Source organism: Nelumbo lutea, chromosome 1 (genome assembly GCF_056320005.1).
Source record: "Nelumbo lutea isolate HS-2025 chromosome 1, American lotus-T2T, whole genome shotgun sequence".
NCBI classification, from domain to species: domain Eukaryota; kingdom Viridiplantae; phylum Streptophyta; class Magnoliopsida; order Proteales; family Nelumbonaceae; genus Nelumbo; species Nelumbo lutea.
Window position 1 is genome coordinate 92237642 of NC_142684.1, and position 20553 is coordinate 92258194.

General features: G+C 39.2%; 1 protein-coding gene across 18 annotated transcripts in view; it reads right to left on the bottom strand.

Annotated features, from left to right (window-relative positions):
• Positions 1-20553, bottom strand: part of LOC148876130 (phosphatidylinositol 4-kinase beta 1-like) — a 58281-nt gene that overhangs the window by 24830 nt on the left and 12898 nt on the right. For all 18 annotated transcript variants that reach the window (XR_016105567.1, XR_016105564.1, XR_016105565.1 and 15 more), the window contains 6 exons: positions 11185-11370; positions 11030-11078; positions 9902-10034; positions 9242-9734; positions 7143-7223; positions 6923-7045 (listed from right to left, as the gene is read on the bottom strand). Coding sequence is in view for 4 of the 18 variants with exons in the window: in XM_088966199.1 (XP_088822325.1) it covers positions 6923-7045; positions 7143-7223; positions 9242-9734; positions 9902-10034; positions 11030-11078; positions 11185-11370 (1065 nt within the window). In the remaining 14 variants the exon portion in view is untranslated. The remainder of the gene's footprint in view (positions 1-6922; positions 7046-7142; positions 7224-9241; positions 9735-9901; positions 10035-11029; positions 11079-11184; positions 11371-20553) is intronic.

Consider the following 20553-nt stretch of genomic DNA (forward strand, 5'->3'; position numbering starts at 1 on the left):
TCCCTAAACCTAATCCACCCTGGTTCTTGGGGTAACAAACTTGCTCCCATTTCACTAAACGATCGTTCTTTTCTTCACCTGGCTCCCATAAAAAGTCCCTCAATCTTCTCCAATTTCCTAGCTATTTTCACCGGGATCTTAAAGGTGGAAAGGAAGTAAGTGGGAAGGTTTGCAAGGGTTGATTTTATCAAGGTGATTCTTCTCCCCAAGGAAATATAATTTCTCTTCCACATTGCCAACTTCTTCATGAACCTCTCTACAACTGGTTTCCAAAAGCTTTCAGCTTTCGGATTCCCACCCAAGGGCATTCCTAAGTATTCTAGAGGCCAATTTTTCACTTCACAACCTAGCAGATTTGCCATGGCTTGGATATCCCCCCCTTCAATGTTGATTCCGGCTACACAGCTTTTTCCCCAATTGACTTTCAATTTGGAGGCCTGCTGAAATTCATCCACCAATCTTTTTAGATTCCTTAAACTGGCTTCATCACAGCTTTCACAGAAAATAATTATGTCATCAGCAAATTGCAAATGAGACCACCACTTGTAATCTACCCATCCTCCAACCTTTAAACTGGTTTTCTTGATCAACTTTGGTGATTTGTCTACTCAAAACCTCAGCCACAAAGGTGAATAAGAATGGAGTTAAGGGGTCACCCTGTCTTAGTCCTCTTTTAGCCTGGAAGAAATCTTTTGCTACCCCATTCATCAGAATAGAAAAATGTGCTGAGCTAAAACATTCTTTAATCCACATCCTCCATCTTTCACCTAGCCCCATCTTTTCCATTAAATTCAACAAGAAGGACCAATCCACCATATCATAAGCTTTTTCAAGGTCCAATTTACAAATCAAACCTTTGTCACCTTGTTTTCTCTTAGCTGCCACACACTCATTTGCCACCAAAAGTTGATCCACAATTTGTCTCCCCTCTACAAAAGCTCCTTGGTTCTGAGAGATAATACAGGGCAGTACAATTTTCAACCTACCAGCCAAGACTTTAGCAATGATTTTATACAAGCTACCCACAAGACTTATCGGTCTGTAATCCTTAGGGGTTTTGGCCTCCTTTTTTGGCACTAAAGCAACAAAAGTTGCATTTGCTCCAAGCGATAATTTTCCTTCTTGATAGAACTCCACAAATACATCCATTAATTCATCTTTCAAAACTTCCCAACAATCTTGATAGAAAGCCATTGAAAATCCATCCGACCCCGATGCTTTAGATCTATACATCGAGAATATTGCTTCATGTATCTCCTCAATAGTCAAGGCTCTTTCTAAGAGGTTAACTTCGGATTCTGGCACTCTGTCCCACTGTAAATCTCCCAGTTCTACCATGTTTTCATCAGAGGATGCTCGGATTGACTTAAAGTGATCCACAAAGCATCTTTCAATTTCGTCTTTTGCAGTTATCGCTCTTCCATCCACCTCTACACTAGAAATTTGGTTTTTCCGTCTTCTCCTATTTGCTGGAGAGTGGAAAAAACTAGTATTTCCATCCCCTTCCAGAAGCCATTTACATCTAGATTTTTGCCTCCAAGAAATCTCTTCTTTTCTTAGAATCGCTTCCAACTACACTTTTAAGTTCCATCTTTCTATTCTATCCTCCACCCCACATTCTTCCATGGCCTCCTTTTGGTCCACTTCCTCTATTTTCCTGGCTAAATCTTCCTTTATGACCTTAAGTTTTCCAAATCCTTCTTTGTTCCACTCTTGACCTTTTCCTTCAATCTTTTTAGTTTCTTTGAGAATCTCACCACTTTATTTCTAACCCTAATCCCATCTTCTGACCACCATTCTTTTACCCTTTGCAAAAAGTTTGGAACTTCTAGCCACATGTTTTCAAATCTAAAAGGTGTGGGGCCACCAATAAGATTTTTCTTGGTAAAGGCTTAAATGGCAATGATCAGAAGTCACTCTAGGAGTCTAGGTAGGGCTTTTAGTGTCAAAGTGCCCCATAGCTCTTCCCAATCAATAGAGAACAGGAATTTATCCAGTTTTGAGCACACTTGATTTTCTTGGAGATTTGACCAGGTGAAAGAGGTTTGTAACAAGGTAGGCTCTTTTAGTTCTAGGGACTCAATCAGGGAATTGAAGTGTTTCATGCTAGATGTTAAGGGTTGGTTGAGGTTGTTTGTCTCATTTGTATATCTTATTACATTGAAATCCCCATCCAAACACCACGAACCCTCCCATATGCCTCTGACTACAGCTAGCTCTCCCTAGAATGAGTTCCTCTCTCTGTATGAATTCGGCCCATACACATTAGGCAATACCCACTCCCTTCCGTCACTTATCCTCTTGGCTTTTATTGATACTAAGTACTGACCTATTAGTTCCTCCTGACAGTCAACTTCCTCATTCTTCCACATTGTAAGGATTCCACTCGAGGCACCCCACAACGGGGCAAAAGACCAACTTAGACCCCTACAACTCCAGATACTTCTTACCACCTTCTGTCCAAGTCCGAAAGCTTTGTCGCCTCCTGTAACATGACTATAACCGGCCTCTCCTTTCTTATCACATTCCTAATGATTCTCCTTTCTTCTCTCTTACATTCCAGCAAAGCACTTTCATTTCACTCTTTTTTCCCCAACCCTAATTCAATCCCAAATCCTATTTTCCTCTTTTCTTCTCTCTTTTCCTATTTACAGTCTTCTCATAGGACACACCACATGCTAGCCTTTCCACCTCCTTCATTCTTCTCTTTCTTTTTCTTTTATCATCTTTTACCCCCTTTCTAAGATAGACCTTTCCTTTGGCAAACTTCCTTTTGGCTTCTTTTTGTTCCTTTCCTTTTACTTTGGGTATCTCTCTACAGCCTTCTTCTCCCTCATCCAAACGGCAATCATTCTTTTCCTTCTCTTGCGTACCTGCAATAACTTCATTTCCCCCTCATCCTTTTCCAAAACCATCACATTAAACAATTTCTCCTCATTGCCTTTGCCACCACCCCCTCCTTTTTCTATTGCACATGGATCATTATCCGCCACCAGTGACATTTCAATAGTTGGAACTGCAAAATCCAAATTACATGGATAAAAATCAAATGAGTTTTGACAGAGAAGTGGGGGCGAAGAAAGAACTAGATTGAGAGGAAGGGGGGAAGAGACTCCCTGATCTTGAATCTAGTTTTCATCGATTCCTCCAAAGACAAACCCAAATGGTCCAGGTTCAGGTACAGTGTCCACCTGTGCAATTGGGGGGAGTTATTCCTCAAGTGGTTCCAAAGTCGGTTTGCTTTGGAACCCATCTCCACAAAACTGCCACCCTATCTTTGTTCTTGATTTGTATCTATTTTCTTCTTTCTCTGAGAATCTCCTGTAGGCCTTCCACTTTCCGCAGTAAGGTTACCAGCCCCTGAATCATGTATCTCCAGAATCTCCGTACCAACATCTTCAGAGAAGCGCAGTTCAGTTCCGAAAGCTTCAGAGTCTAAAAGCTTGCAAGTCTTTGTCGAGTTGATGCTGCCAATACTTGACAACAGATCACCCTCGTCTTCTTCCACATCTCTTAACGTCTCCCAATTTGAGTCATCTTCAAAGCCTCCTTGCGAGACACTAATGTAGCGAGGGTTTGGCTTCTCAGGCGTCGTGGAGTTTTCTTCAGTCCTCGGCCTCCAATGCAGCTTCAACCCAGTCGCCGACATCTTTCCCACAGCCGGAGGAAGAGAGGAGGGTTTTCTAATCGTCGTTCCTGTTTGGGGACAATTCGAGCAGATAGGCACACTTTGGGATGACGATAGACCACAATCATCGTCCCCCATCGGCACAAGGGAGCTTTGCGCATGACTTTTAAAAGGGTCACATGACCCAACTTGAAAGACCTGGCCCAAATTAGACTTTTGGATCAGGTTATGTAGACCCAGGTCCGACTTTTCATTTGTTTTTGTAAATTGAGTGCGAGGTGGCCCTTTTTTCAATTGCAACACCTCATCATAGGATTCCTTTTGGGCCAATGGATCCCATTCGCATTTCTTCAAAAATTCTCCCTTAAATGGCCAAGTAGTCTCTTTTAATCTATTGCTCGACTTTTCAGTTTCCATAAATGCCTAGTCAACTTGACCTTTCGGACAGTCCACCCAGTTCTCGACACATGGTCTCCAACAGTCCACGTCATCATCTTCTTCTACCTCCGAATTGTTCCACAACCTTGCTTCGACTTCCGGCACCAACAACACCTTTCTCCAACAGTCATCCGCAAAGATGTTCAGGCTTCTTGGGATTTTTTCCAATCTTCCACCTGCAACTTTAATCTTTGACGCTTGAAAGTTTTGCATGGAAAAACCTTCCAAGACCCCACCACAGGCCACTGCTATCTTATGGAATATTGCTCCTGCCAGAGGTTGAAGGGTAAACCAGAATCTTGATAACTATGGTCTTCTGCAAGATATCCAGTTCGTTACAGAAGGGCGACCAATTTTCTATTGCAATCTGGCCAAGTTTGGTTTCAAGGATTCTGCTCACAGTCTGAAGTTCGGTCATGTCAAGTATTGTCTTATTCTTTTCAAATGGGATGAGGGTGATTTTCTCTTTTGGCTGAAGCGTCTCTTTTGGCTGAAGCGTCTCTATTTTCACTTTCACAACTTTCCTCTTCAACCAGTCCCCATTCCTTCCATCCCATATTATTTTTGAACTCGTATCTGTTGAAAGTACTGCTATAGGAGTCATCTTTTTAGTTTGCTTTTGCTGGTTTCTTTCCCAGTTTGGCTCTAACTCACCTCCCCAGATTTTTGTTCTTTCCTCATAGTTTGCTCTTCAGTATTCGAGAACTCCCATTTTTTCTGGTTGAAATCATCAAGTGCACCTGCGACCATCTTCCACCCCTGTTTAGCTTGTCCCTCCAAAGGCATACTAGTTGTTTTCTCCCTTTGCCAAAGAACTCTGTTAGTAAAATAAATCCTCCATTTCTATTCCTTCTATTTTCTACTGTGAATCTCATCCCATTGTTTGTCGTTTCATTTACCCACCCTTGTATTCTTTCTGCAAATAGAAGACCATCTACGAAACCTTCAAGCCAGTCCACTACTTCTAATTCCATTATGGTAGTTGCTCGTCGGTCTTCCCTAATTTTCAATAGCTTCTTCCCTCTGCTTGTTATTTCCTCCATAAGGACCTTCTTCTTCTCCATTTTGTTGCCTGAACGAAACTCTCCATTTCTCCTTGTTCTTCAAATTCTTTCTTATTTTTACAGTTTAAAATAGTATTAGATAATAGATATCTTCACGTTTGGGTCAAATTCTTCGTCTGCCGTGCAGGTGATGGAGACTGACTGATTGATTGGATTTCAGACATATGAATATGGGCTTAGAGAGAGAGAGAGGAAAACAGGTACAAAGGAAGAGAGTAGAAGGGAGGAAACACGAAACTGTATGTGGGTTGGGAGGATTGTTTGAATGACTCCAATTTTGTTCCCTGTAAAAGAACTACCAGGTCTGTAACGCCTGATTAAGCTTCTGAATACTAATCTCCTTTTTTTCCTTCAGATCTCTAACACTCCAACTCCCTATCCGAGGCTTTAGAAGCATCCATATCAAACACTGTCTCTTTCACTTCAGAATCCTCAAAGGTTTTTTCAATTCAGCAGGTAACTCACTGTCTAGTCTCAGCCAATCCAAACCACTTACTGAAAGTCTCGAAGGGGTGAGGAGCCAAACAAATTCTTAAAATGGTCAGCTAAGCATTTAGCTATCAGATCCTGATCAAGAATCTCTTTACCATTCCTGATGCTAAAAACTGACAGCAGGGAATTACAAAAGTTACAATAGTACAAACAACATATAACTGACTGAAGAGAAAGTGCAAACACAATCGAACACTATTGGTTTGGTTTTTGCAGCTTTGGGCCTCTGCACCCCACAGCAAATCAAGCCTGCAAAACCCTTCTCTTGCAAGTGAATCAGCTAAGGGATTAGCTATTGCGTGAACTCACCCAGAATGAGCCATTCAAGTGAGCAGCCAAGGTTCAAAATATCGATACAGGGTGATTCGCCGGTAGGGCATATCAGCCTGTATCGGTACTATTTTTTCTACCCCCTGAACCACTCGCCGACCTGAAACACCCCCTTTAGGGGCGTATCAGGAAGGCTCCGATACGACATCAGCCAATACGTGACGAAATTTTGATCCTTGTGAGCAGCTAAGCTTTTAGCCTCCCTTAAGAGGAGTCTAAGAATCAACGGTCCATCTACTGGCAAGGACACCCAATCAATCACTATACACCAGTCATCTTCAATTACAAGACCAGCCTAGCTATAAGAACACTAATTTTAGGTTTTAAAATTGGCAAAGTCCCAGAAGCTCAGCCCTTGAGGAGTTGTTATCCCCTCCTGGACCCCAAAAGCTTAAAGATAATGGATCCAAACTAATATCTAAACACCCTACCAATCCTTGATAGGCCAGGGTTACCTGAAGCATCCATCAAAGTTGAACTTCATAACCGCACTGTTAGGGGCCATACAAACATATTCAATTTGTCTTCTTAGTCAATGCAAAACCAGCAACCACTTGCTACCACCTTAGTATAGAATCCATAAAGACACCCTTGAATTCTTTCCCAGTAGAGAACCAATGGGCATTTATGAAGGTGCCATTTATGTTAGTGTGCATTTGCACACCCATCACTAATGCATATGCATGTCTGTATCTATCTATCTATCTATATAAAATAAAAGTGGGAGTTTGCATCCTTTTTGATCAATTCCCTCCCTCCAATTTGTTGAACTGAATTTTTGAAGATTCATGGTATGTTTCTGTGCATTTGCACATTGCATGAACTTCGAACTGATGTGCTAACAGCTGCATAAATTAACTCGTAATTCATTAATCTTCAAAACATGCTATAAAACCACTTATTAAGGGGAAAAAAGCAATAGAATATATTTAAAATCACAAGGGGGTAGGTGAGGTGCTAAAGGCCTTACAGAACGCAAGTCCCAGCCTGGGGATATTCCATATACTGAAGCTTTGCGTATCCTCTCTTTCTTTACCTCCCAAAGTTCACCAGATAAGGCATCAGTTGCCTTAGGTACACCACCATTTCTTACCTGTTTGGATCAAGCAATAAATATTCCTTTGGATATGAAATTCCACAGGCATTTATTTGGTATATCACAAAATATAAATTCCCCAGCCTATGCTTACCTTGGGTTGTGCATCAGGTGATGCTTGGTGCACCCCTTTTAAAGGAAGTCCAGGAGGTGTCTCACCCTTTGCGGCAGCAGCCTACATGAAAGAAAATCTGGAAATTTTATACCAGATTAATGTTTGGAATCATCAGAATCAAAGGTTAAACAACACAGACTGAAGAGATACAATGTAGGCAGAGTGGCTAGAAAAAGTATTAGTAAACCATAATTTGTAATATGATACATTTTGAGAAAAGATAACTGATTTCATTAATGAAGGGAGGGATGTACATGAGGGGATGTACAAGGCCTTTTCAGCAAACAAAAACAAAAAGACAAAGCCCACTAATAATTTGGCAATGTATGTGCACAATACAAAATGTCCATTCCCAACCCAGATTTAGAAAGGCAATCAGCCACTTAATTTAACTCTATAGGAATCCATCTAAAAGTGCACTGCAAGCAAGAGGCGAGCTCCCTGATTTCTAACAGGTAGGGGAGCTTCCACAGGTCAAGTGTCTGTCCAGAAGCCCAGTTTATGACATTCCTTGAGTCCCCTTCCACTGCAATGGAACTAAGCTGCTGCGAGTCTGCGACTTGGCAATTCTAAGGCCTTCAAAGAGAACCCTAGTCTCTGCTTCCGTTGCATCAGCAGCCTTGGAAGGATCATACTTTTTTTTATAGTTATTTCTCCAAGGGCTACACAATGGAGGGTAGCCCATCCCCCAAACCCAGGTGCAGGCGGGATTCAATCCCAAGTTGCCGCTACAACAAACAGGTGACCTTACCAACCAGCCGGCTGGTACCTTGCCTTGGAAGGACCAAACTTGCCGAAAAGTTGTAATTTGATACTTAATCTAGACCCTCTAAGAGCAGCATTAGCTTTCCTTTTTAGTAGCAATATTAGTATTTTTTGGAACTGTTTTGTATGTGGTTGAAACTGTTTTGTTTCTAGGGTGGACATGTTTTGGTTTGGGTGGCTGTTTTGAGTTGTTTCTTTTTGTATGTGGTTGGGTGCACTTTTTTTTTATCTTTCTCCCTTCCAAGGAGATATCAACTGTTCAGCTGTTCCCACAATCTTTTTTGTTTTAATAATCTTATCTGTATAATCAAACATATATATGGGGTTACTCCTCTCTACTCTTAGGGCAAGAGGGAAATTTTATGGAAGATAGCATGGTTTGCAATCTGTTGATCTATTTGCAGAGGGTAAAAATAGAAGAAAATTTGTTTGAGGCATTAATCCTGTACTTTGCCATTTATAATTTTGTATTCCAGGAGTAGCTTATCCTATTTATATTGCCACATATACATTACTAAACTCTCTTGTTATCTATCAAAGAGAAGTATTAAATGTTTCTTTCATTCATTTTTTCCATTTGGTTCTCTTTCCTTTCAGTCCTAGTTTTTAACAAGTATTTTAACAAGATTAATGCATATTACGAGTCCTGCTTGAATGGGAATATTGACTGGGAATGATTTGTCTACATAGGTATCAAGAAACCAAAAGAGGTAAAACATCTTTCACAAGATCAAGAGATGTTATGAAGTTTCATTTGCAATCAGTACATAGGAGACAAATAAATAAAAAACACAACCACAAAGACATGTTCAGACCTCATGATCAATTGAGCCTTGTTTTGGTCAAAGCATGTGGACAGTCTTGTCAGACTCATATCAACCAGATAGACAGACTGTAACCTAGTTGGGAAACAGTTACTGAAAGGGCTAATTTCCCAAAATATTGACTTTGCCAAAATATTCATAAAACCATGTGACTTTAACACTATTACACTGTATCTATTTACTGATTTAAGCTTGTTTTGACAAAAAATATACCTAAAAGATGAGATCTAGGTCTTTACAATCGTTTCCCTTTACAGCTTCTTCACTGAGTTAGGGGGTCAGTTCTAACAGTTTGACCATTCAACTTGAGACCCATCAGCTTCAGTGAGTCGACGTCCAGTTGTTATGAAACATGATTTAGACCAATCATCTCCTAAGGAGATAGCTCCATATACTTGTGCAACTATGTAAACTGTGGCAATCTGTAGAAAATTTATTCAATTCAATATATCTGATATTAATATCATAACAACCCACTTACAGGCCCACCTTTACTTCCTCTATAGCAATTGTGCTCGGAACACGGCGGTGATCCTTTCGACGTGGTGACTCTTGTTCCTCTATGTCTTCCATGCTTACCCCAGGATCTACTGTCAAAACAACTTTTACCCATTGTAAATTGTTATTATGCTGTGCTTCTAATTCTTGAGAAGAATATTTTGCACATTCACTATTATTTGTTTCCATTACTACTGAAGTAGGCTTTGAACTTCTGATGCCAGATCCTGAATCAGACAATTGCTTCTCTACAGAAAGGGTCACATTAACAAATTTAATCTTGGCTTCCCATAATTGTGTCATTGCCTGGTCAATAGCTTGAGAAGTAGATCTTGACATCCTGTCAGCACCACTAGGATACACATCTGGTGCAGTCCACAAAGGATATGCCCATGGAGGAGGCTTTGGCAATTGTGCATCTCCATTTGCCAATGGAATCCCTCCTCTAGAAAGCTCTTGAGCACTGGATGTTTCCTTTCTACGGCTGGAAAAGGGAAAATTTTGTGTAAGACAACATATGACAAATAAGACCTTTTCTTCCTATGGATAACAATAGATTCTATTGATTAATGAACTCATCATGGTTAATTAGAGTATATGGCAGAATAAGCATGATAAGCAGTCACTCAAATCATGCTGATGCATAATTACCTTGGTGTTTCACCTTTCAAAACCTCAACACATATCAAGTAAGGTGCCTTTTCTCTAGAATTCAAGAGAACAGCTTCATCTTCAGGTATATGGACCACACGATACATCCCTTTCCCCATTGGAAAGCAGACTCCTATGATAATAATGGAAAAAGCAGCCAAAATTTTATTAAGGTCTAAGAATTTTTTTTTTTTTGGTCAATTGGCAACAATAAACAATAATTTAATTGAAAACAATTGAAGACAAAATCCCTGCACAAAAGAATAGAAAGCAAGAAACCAGATAACAGAAAAGACCTCAACCCAAGTCCAACATAAGGCCAGATCAGGCTTAAGCCCAAGCCCAATCCTAGGCCATAGGAAACAAACCCAGTCTAAGATTAGACCAGGCAATGCCAGGTTCAGCAAGGCCCAACCCAAGTTGCAGGAACTACTTTAGTCCCATGAACCTAGCTACAGACTTTCCATTGTTGCACTCAAATATGTGCATACTAACTGCTAATGACAACCGAAAAGCAAAATTTTCAGAGATACACCACAAGCCTTTAACTTATTGGTAAACATAATACAGTTTAAGGGGTCATTTGATAACAGCTAAAATGATCGAACTAATGACTTATTGCTCTATCTGATAGTGAACTAGTCACTATGTAGGTTGTGAGCTCCTTAGTTGCTGAATGGCATGCTGAGTTGAGTATCATATCCTCAAGTATTAAATTATATAGATATTTCATAACTAGAAAATAAAGAAATAAGTTATTCTTTTCAGCCACTTCAGCCATCAAATGACCCCTACGTACAAATACACTGCATACAACAAATAGCCTTCCTTTGAAATGAAATCACCATTTACAAAAAAAAAAAAAAATGAAAGCATTACAAAAACAGAAGAAATTTCAATCATATATTTTTTCAAGAACCAACTCATTATCAATATCTAATAAATAATACCATAGACTTCCTTTCACATAATTTTTTATTTAAATACTTGAAAAGAAAATTATAGATAAACTTTACCAATCAAAACAAAATTATAAATAAACTATACAAAAAAAAAAATCAGATGCAAGCGATTGCCTACAGATAAATACCAATCTTTGCTAACTCAACCAAGATCAAAGGAAAGTACCTCCACTACTTTGAGCAGCCTCTATATGTGAATTGATCTCTGCAAGTGACTAGCAACACAAGAACCATAACATCAGTACCATAAGACGTTAATGCAACACAGAGAAATTTAACCATTTATTAAGCCAGATAAGACAACAAAAAATCATATATAACCTCAAGAAGAGCTTTTTTGCGATCTTCAATTGGAAATACATCCACCAGTGCATATGAAGTCTCACACAGTGATTGGACAATGTCCAACGAAACATGATAGGTCCCTTTGCGAATCTGAGATGCCAAAGGTGATGGAGGTTTTGCATGTGATTTTGCATTCCTTTGCCTTGGTGAACCTGGACGCTTCTGTCAAATTAAAAGCACAAAAAATAATGGAACAGGAATGTTATACATTTGCCTCAAATAGTTGAGGCACATGGTTATGCAAATGGTGAAAAGGAAAGCCACATGTACAAAGGCCAAAACTTACAACGCCATCATCAATTAACATTAGCCCATGAAATGGAGTTAATTGCAAAAGATGCTATCAAAATAAGGCTTGATACACACTACATAAGAAAAGACCAATGAAATAGGGCATTTAAAATTTTGGATATCACATGTTACATGAAGAGTATGAATTTTATAAAGGAAAGACAAGTCATTTATTGGAAAAAGGAAAACAAAAAAGAAATAAACAGGTCATGATGAGAGCTTTGAAAGCAAATTGCAAATAACAAGAATATGAAATGGCAAAAACAAGTACATGCAAAAAGAAGGAAGCTATGATGCAAAAAATTCCCATACTATATCTGATACAGCGCTGAGTCCAATTCCCATTACTACAACTTATAAGAGGATTCTTTATTTTATTAATAGTAAAGCAAAAGAAATTTTATTATAAAATGAGAAAAACTACATCAAACCTCAAACGGGAAGGGTAATAAGAAGTCATCAACACCAGATAATGGAATGACATCAATGTGAAGAAAAAAAAATGGAATACATAAATCTTCATACCCAGAAGAAGGTAATAGAACCAAAACATTATAACCAGAAAAAAAGATGCTGACTAACAGTTTTTCACACTAAACAGTAAGTAGTTTCATAAGGAGAAGAAGAAAAATCTATAAGAAAGAGTACAAGATATTTAGAAAAGACCATTTATATCTACAGAAGAATCTGTGCACTTCAGACAGGTTGTTTACTGTTGAGAATAGTTCCCAATTCCCAATCATGACCTGATTGAATTAATATAAATAACTCCCTTACTATCTCCATGCAGGGCTCAGTTCAGTACATAGGGCTCAGTTTAGTTTTCACTAAAGGGAGAAGAAAAAACCTACAATATTAGCAGGCGTGATTACCAATATTGCATCTGTCAAAGTTTAGATTTAGTCTACTGATCAAAAAAAAAGTTCAGATTTAGTCTACATGACATCTTGTCCCTTATTGTTTAATATCCTCTCATCCATTTCATTCCAGACTCCACATTGTTGTTTTCCTGTAGGCTTGTACAATGCCATAACCTTTCCCCTCTTTGTAGATAAGAGAGTCAACTGAGAGGAAAATAGATAAATTAATTCAATGGTGAGCTCATGCAACATCAAAAATAAAGAAAAACAGATCATACAAGCAAATTGTGTATACATTTCTCCATCAATTTCCTCATCTCCCTACTTGCTAAAGCCTTGAACATCAATTTCTCATTCCTTCTCAAAACCTGAAAACTAAGAAAGCTCTCTACCACTCTCCACTTGATAAACCAATGTGAGTTGTCTAGTATCCTGGAAATCCTAAATTATTTTGATGGAGTTTTTCTTGATACCACCTCAACTGACAGAAGATTTTTTTCTATGGCCAATAACAGAATTAATTTCATTAATTAAGAAAGGGAAGAATGGTTACAAGAACAACAAGGGGAGAGAGAAACTCTCTTAGCCCTCCCAAAAAAAACTATTACAAAACAGCCCAAAAAAAAACTATCCTTCCCACCCCTTGTTTAGCAAGAGTGTCAGCAGGAACATTGGCATCCCTTCTCACCCATTTAAGGTTCACCTCCATCCCCTGAAGAAGTTTCAATAATTTCCTTTTTTTAAAAGATATAGGACCACCATCAATGATAAGCTTCCTAACATTCAGCTCTCTAGCCCTTTGGACACCTTCCACCACAGCCATAATCTCTGCTCTCAAAGAATCACCAATTCCATCCGGTCCAGAACAAATTGCAATAAACTGTCTTCCTCATCTATGAAGGTTCCTCCAATTCCAAATGGACCCGAGTTACCTACACTGCTACAATCGAAGTTAAGCTTGACAAAACCTCGAGATGGGGGAGACCAAATAGGCCAAGTAACTTCCCTAAGAGGAAAAGAACCAGCCACCTCCCTCCATTTTCTCAATAATTCATCAGCAGCAATATTCTTGAAGAGATCCAATGTCTTCACCCAATGGACAACTCTGATAACAAATTGACAATGGCTTCAACAATAACGTCTTTACTTCTCTCCTTGTTAAGAAAGATTTTGTGATTCCTTTCTTCCCAAATTGTCCAACAAACTACTGCTCTCATGCATTTCCATAATATTCTGCCCCTCTTCTTTGACCAACTGAAGAAAGTAGAGGCGAACAGACTTTGTATGTTTGACGGAGGGCTCCACCTGCACCGAAACAAAGAAAAAAACCATTCCCAAATTGAAGAAGAAAGAAGGCAAGAGATTAGTAAGTGAAAGCAATTCTCACCATTAACCTTACAAAAAGAACACCAATGAGGGGAAAGACACCAATTAGGTCTTTTCCTTTGCATTAATTCACAAGTATTAATTCTCTCTAAATAAACTTCCCAGCAAAAACCACCCACCCTAAGCAGAATATGTCTGCTCCAAACCTCCTTCACTGGAAAGGACAACCCTTGACTATCTCTTGGTTGAATAAGGGAAGAGAAAAAATTGGCAGAAGAGAAGGAACCAGAAGGGGACAAATTCCATATCCTCCTATCCCTTCTTGAATCATCCAAACATACCCCTTCGAGGTTTTACCCTTGTACTCTTGCTCTTCCTTTCTCCATTTGTTGCCCTAATCTCCACATTCCACTTTGGTGTTTTCAATGAAAACAATATGGTGGCATCAAACTCCACCCAAAGATAGGGCTTTTCGTTGGGAGATTTTTTTTATTTGAAAATTAATACTTGTGAAGCTCTTCAAAAAAAAAAGGCTCAATTGGTGTATCTCATGTCTCACCTGAAATTTATTTCTTATAAAATACAAATAGTGAGACTAAGGATTAAAGTATCGGTATTGAAATAAATGTAGATTAGTGGATTTGATAGATTAAAGTTAATATTATATGCTTTAATATTTTGTAAACAATATTTTTATTTTTAAAAATAATAAATATTTTGTTATTACTTATTAATATAAATTAAAATATTAATTAATTATTTGTAAAAATATATAAAAATTTAAGATGCATATCATGTGAAATTTAAATATTAAAATAGTTATTTTATTATTATTATTTTATTGTATAGTTTTATTGATATTAAAAATCATCTTTTTATATAAATATGGACTTGATAGATTATTTGTTCTATTAATTTATAAAATACTATTTTTGAATATTATTGTTTGGAATAGTTAGAATTGTTAAATATAAGCACGTGTTTTTTGTTTAAATTGTATGTCGACACAAAACAATTAATAAAATTATTTTATTCTATTTAATATCACAAGATGAAGCCTAGCTTGATGGTTCAAAGTGTGGCAAAAGATAGGCGCATCCTAATGACCTGGGTTCAAATCATCATAGTTTCATTTTTTATAAAGTATAGAAAGACACGATGTTTCGCGTGTATCGCCCCATACCGATACGTATTGGCCAATACATACAATACAAGTTGATATGCATCCGTATTGGTGCGGTATGAGCAACTTACGGGATACGTTTCTATTTGTAGCGCATCTTGTACCACTATCAACCGATGCCAATATGATACACCCTGTTTCGGGAGTATCATGTCGATATTTAAATCCTTGAGTGAGACTACTTTACATTTACTAGCCTCCTATTAGCTCTTTTGTATTTGGGGGGGTTTTCTTCTTTCTATTTGGATGTAGGTTAGCTTCTCCAAACAAATTACAGACTCTTTTTTGGTGACAAATTAACATTTTTTTTGTGACAAATTTCCTTCCTGTATATGAATCAAAGCACTTGCATCCCTTTTATGTGGGTGAACAACCCAGAAAGACCCCTCAAATCCGCCCTTGGATCCAACTTAGTTCTTTTTGGATCCTTAACATTAATGAAACAGACACAACCAAAGACTTTTGGTGGTAAATAGAATAGAGGATTATTAGAACAAAGACCAGAGAAAGGAGTCTTCGTCCTAAGTATCCTAGATGACATCCTATTTATCAATTATGATGCAATAAGCACTGCATGAGACCAATACTTCTTGGGAACCGTGCTGGAACCAAGGATCAAAATTTCATCACATATTGGCCTGTATCAACCAATACATATCATATCGGAGCCTTCTCGATATGCCCCTATAGGGGGGTATTTTGGCCTTTTGGGTCGGCGAGTGGATCAAGGGGTAGATCGGCCTTAAATCGGCCCCTCTGAACCAATTCCGAAACAATAAAAAAATAACATAAAAAAAGTACCGTTACAAGCCGATACGCCCTACCAATGTATCACCCTGCATCGATATTTTGAACCTTGGCTAGAAAAATAAAGCACAAGCTGTCTCCATAAGATGTCTATTTTTCCTCTCAGCAACCCCATTTTGTTGTGGGGTATAACTACAAATGAGGATTGATGTGAAGTCAATCTTCAAAGAAGAAATTTAAGGTATTCTTAAAATATTCAACTGCAATATCCGACCTGAATTGTTTAACTTTCTTTACAAATTGGGTTTCAGCCATCTTGCAAAATATCATAGTGATCCTAGGAACTTCCTCGCATTCTTTTTATTTAATTAGTAACAGTGAAATTTTATTAATGATAAAAACAAGATTACAATGGGATGGAGCTAAAAAGTCTTAACTCCAGTTACCCAAGAACTTTCTGATCTTGTAGTGATTACAAAACAGCCCAGAATAATGTGTCTCTATTTACCCCTTGCCTAGCTAGACCGTTAGCCAATGCATTTGCATTTCTCTTAATCCAATTACATTGATTTCCATGTCCCTGGTTAACCATTTATATTTCCTCTTTTCGTTGTTGTATTTCCACATCATAGCACTGTCCTCTGTTAGCCATTTCACCACCATTGCAGAATCACCTTCTACAACCACCTTTTTGATCTTCATTTCCTTGACCCTTTGAATCCCTTCAATAGCTCCAAGAATCTCAGCCCTCAATGAGTCTCCCACCCCAATCGGCCCAGAGACGTGGCTAACAAGTTTCCTGTTCCATCCCTTATCACACCTCCAATTCCAGAAGGCTCTGGGTTGCCTATGCTGCTACGATCAAAATTCAGTTTGGTGAATCCAATGGGTGGAGGACTCCAGCAAGCTTTTGATAACTTTCTAAATAAGCCAAAGTCTGCAATCTCCTTCTAATTCCTTAACAGCTCATTAACTGAGAACACTTTGAACAACTCCAGTGTCCTCAACCATTGTGTCATTCTAATGTGAATGCTCTCTATAATTTCTTCCACACCTCTCTCTTTACTTGAGAAGATCCTTGAGTTCCTCTCCCCCCACATTGTCCAACAGACTGCAGCTCTACCACACCTCCACATGATTTTAGCCCTTTTAGTTGGCCAATCAGGCATGGAAGAAAACAAGCTTAGAACATTCAAAAAGGGGGTCCACCTGCATCCAAACAAAGAAGTAAACCATACCCAAATAGCTTTAACAAACCGACAAGAAATTAGCAAGTGATATCCGAACTCACCAATCAGACTTACAAAGAACACACCAATGAGGAGACAAGCAGTTGTTGGGTCTTTTCCTTTGGAGTAGATCCCCTGTATTAACTCTTCCCAGGAAGGCTTCCCAACAAAAACTCCCAACCTTAGGAGGTATAGGTCGACACCACACTTCTTTAACAGGGAAAGAAAAGCTAGCGGGATGAGAGGGTAATAGTGCTTTGAAAAAGGAGGCACAAGTATAGGAGCCCGAGGGAGTGAGTGTCCAGATTCTGCTATCTGCTTTAGATGGCTCAATAAAGACCCCTTCAAGGATAGAAAGTAAGGCTATGGTACAGGCAAACTTTGTGTCCCTAACACCTCTTCTCAAGCTTAGATTCCAACCAAACTCAAAGGATGAATTAGAAGAAACAATAAAGGAAGAAATTGGTTCATTCTTGAGGGAGGACAAATCAAAAAGGCCTGGAAATTGATCTTTCAGAGGGGAGTCCCCAACCCAAACTTGTTCCCAGAATTTGATAAGGTTACCAGAATGCAAGTCATACCTAATCCATGGAGAGAATAAAGGCAAAATGGCTTGAATGGCTCTCCAAGGGGAAGCTCTTGTAGCCCTTGCTAGAATTCCTGAATCTCAACCATTATCTGCCAATCCATGTATACTTCCCACCACCTTAACTCACAACCTATCTTTCTCCAGTGAGAATCTCCAATAACCATTTTCCTAGTAGTGCCAGGTTCCTAGTCATAATATTACCAATACCCAACCCTCCCTCCTCTTTAGCTCTACAAACCTCCTCCCATTTGACCCTATGGTCCCTCTTCTCCTCCCCCAGCTCCCACAGAAAATCCCTTATTAGCTTTTCCAACCTATTGGCCACCTTCACCGGTATCCTAAAAACTGATAGAAACCATACAAGAAGTTTAGCCAGGATCTTTTCAAATCTCTCCACAACATGGGCCCAGAAATCATCTCTCTGAGGATTATCTCCCAAAGGTAAGTCCAAGTAGTTTAACGACCAATTAGACACTACACATCCCAAAATATCTGCAAACTCCCCCATCTCCCCTTCCCCCATATTGACTCCAACTATACAACTTTTTTCAAAGTCCACCCTAAGATTTGACATCTGTTCAAAGAGTTGTATAGAGAGTTTCAAATTTTTAATCCAATTGGCATCCCCACCTTCGCAAAACAGAATCGTATCATCTGCAAATTGTAGATGTGTAAGTGGTACATTATCCCTTCCAACTCTCCACCCTCTTATAAGCTCCTTGGAGTCTGCTTTAGATATCAAACCCTCCAGCACATCAGCTACCAATGTGAACAAAAAGGGGGATAGAGGGTCTCCTTGTCTAATCCCCCTCAAAGCTGGGAAATAGTCCACCATTGTCCCGTTCACCAAGATAGAATAATGACAATCCTTAATGCAACCCATCACCCAATTGCACCAGATATCTCCAAACCCAAAATTCATCATCACCTCCAATAGAAAGGACCAATCAACCATATCATAAGCCTTTTCCAGATCTAGTTTGCAGACCACTCCTCTTCTCCTGGATCTCTTGTAATCCTCTAAACTCTTATTTGCAACCAGTATCTGATCTATTATTTGTCTCCCCCTCACAAAAGCTCCTTGATTGTTCGAGATGATAGATGGTAGCACCTTTCTGATTCTAATTGACAACACCTTCGTGATGATCTTATAAAGGCTATTAAGTAGATTGATCGGCCTATAGTCCTTTGGGTGGCTTGCCTCACTTTTCTTGGGAACTAAAGCAATGAATGTGGAGTTTAGCCCCGGATTTATCACTCCTCTGGTATGGAATCCATCAAATACCAACAGCATATCCTCCTTTAAAATCTCCCAACAATCCTGATAGAAAGCCATCGTAAAACCATCTAGGCCCAGTGCCTTTGATCTATCAATCGAAAATACTACCTCTTTTATTTCTTCCAACTCAAATCTCTTCTCCAACCAATTCCTCTTTTCTCTCTTCAGTGTTGGCCAATCCAAGCCCTCCAACCAAACCCTATTATTCAGTGGCCTTCTATATATGCTCCCAAAATGATATGCAAATGCTCCCACTATTTCTCTCTGGCTTGTGATGTTCCCTTCAATTTCCAATTTAGTAATAGAATTCTTCCTCCTTTTGTCGCAAGCCAAGGCATAAAAGAATTTAGTGTTCTTGTCCCCCTCTGTTAACCACTTGCCTCTTGACTTCTACCTCCAACTTATTTCCTCCTGAAGCATGTAATCCTCTAACTGTTTCCTCAAACTCCACCTGTGTTCCTTGTCCTCTTCAGTTAGGCCTTCCCTCCCTTCTTTATTGTCCAGGTCCTCAATTTGTGTGATCGCATTCTGTTTCCTTTCCTCCAATCTCCCAAATTCCAGTAGATTCCATTCCTTAATTCTCCCTTATGAAACCTTATTCCATACCATACCCCTGTTGGACTGCTCTCTACCCACCACTCTTCAGCCTTCCTAATGAACCCCAGGTGCTCTAACCACATGTTCTTAAATCTAAATGAAGTTGGGCCCGCACTACGCACCTCCTCAAAAAGTACATAAGCCAATGGTCAGAAGTCACCCTCGGGAGTGCTCTAGATTTCAGATTCCCCCAATGTTCTTCCAAGTCATTTGTAAATAGGAATCTGTTCAACTTAGAGCAAATTGGATTGGTTTGGAGATTAAACCAAGTATAGCACCTCTGTGACCGTGGAATTTCTTTTAATTCGAAGGCCTCAATGATTTGGTTAAACCTCCTCATACTTGTGGTGCTCCTCTGCCTAGAACTATTTGTTTCTGCCAAGAATCTTATTACATTAAAGTCACCTCCTAAGCACCATGGACCTTCCCACAAACCCCTTATGTCTGTCAACTCCTCCCATAATAATCTTCTTTCTCTATAGTCATTTGGCCCGTACACATTGGTTAAATACCCATTCAAAACCATCTTCCACTTGCCTAAATTTCAATGAGATTGTGAATTGTCCTACCAATTCCTCTAAGCCTTCCACTACCTCATTTTTCCATAATGTCACCACCCCCCTACTGATCCCCAGGATAGTAGAACTGCCCAACTAATCCCCCTACTCCTCCACACACTCCTTGTCCATTTGGTATCAAATTCTGCTCTTTTTGTTTCCTGTAATAGTACCACATCGGGGTCCATTTTCCTGATGATTCCTTTTATTACTGCTCTTTTCCTTGCACTACCCAGTCCTCTCACATTCCAACTTATAATTTTCAGTACTCTTTTTATGCCCACCCCTCGCTCCTTTTTCCTCACTTACTTCCTCCCCTCCTAGCCCCTATAGTTCTAATGCCTTTGTCACTTGCCCCTTCCTTCACCTTGCTTCTAGCTTCACTCATTCTCCTCCTCTCGACCTTGACTTCTTTCTTTTTCTCTAGGAATGCTTTCAGCTTATTTGGATCCTTCAGTTTACACCCCAGTTTCTATACAAATAATGTCACAGAATACTCACTTGCCAACTCTTTTTTCTCTAATTCTTTCATTTTATCTTCCTGACCTATGTCCCCACCTGTGCCTTCTTCCCCCTTGTTGTACCTTAACCTAGCCTCAGTATCCCTTTCTTTCAACCATTCATTCTCCTCCACCTCAAGTAACATATTCTCACGGTCTCCTAAGGACCTGAGGCTACTGTTTACTT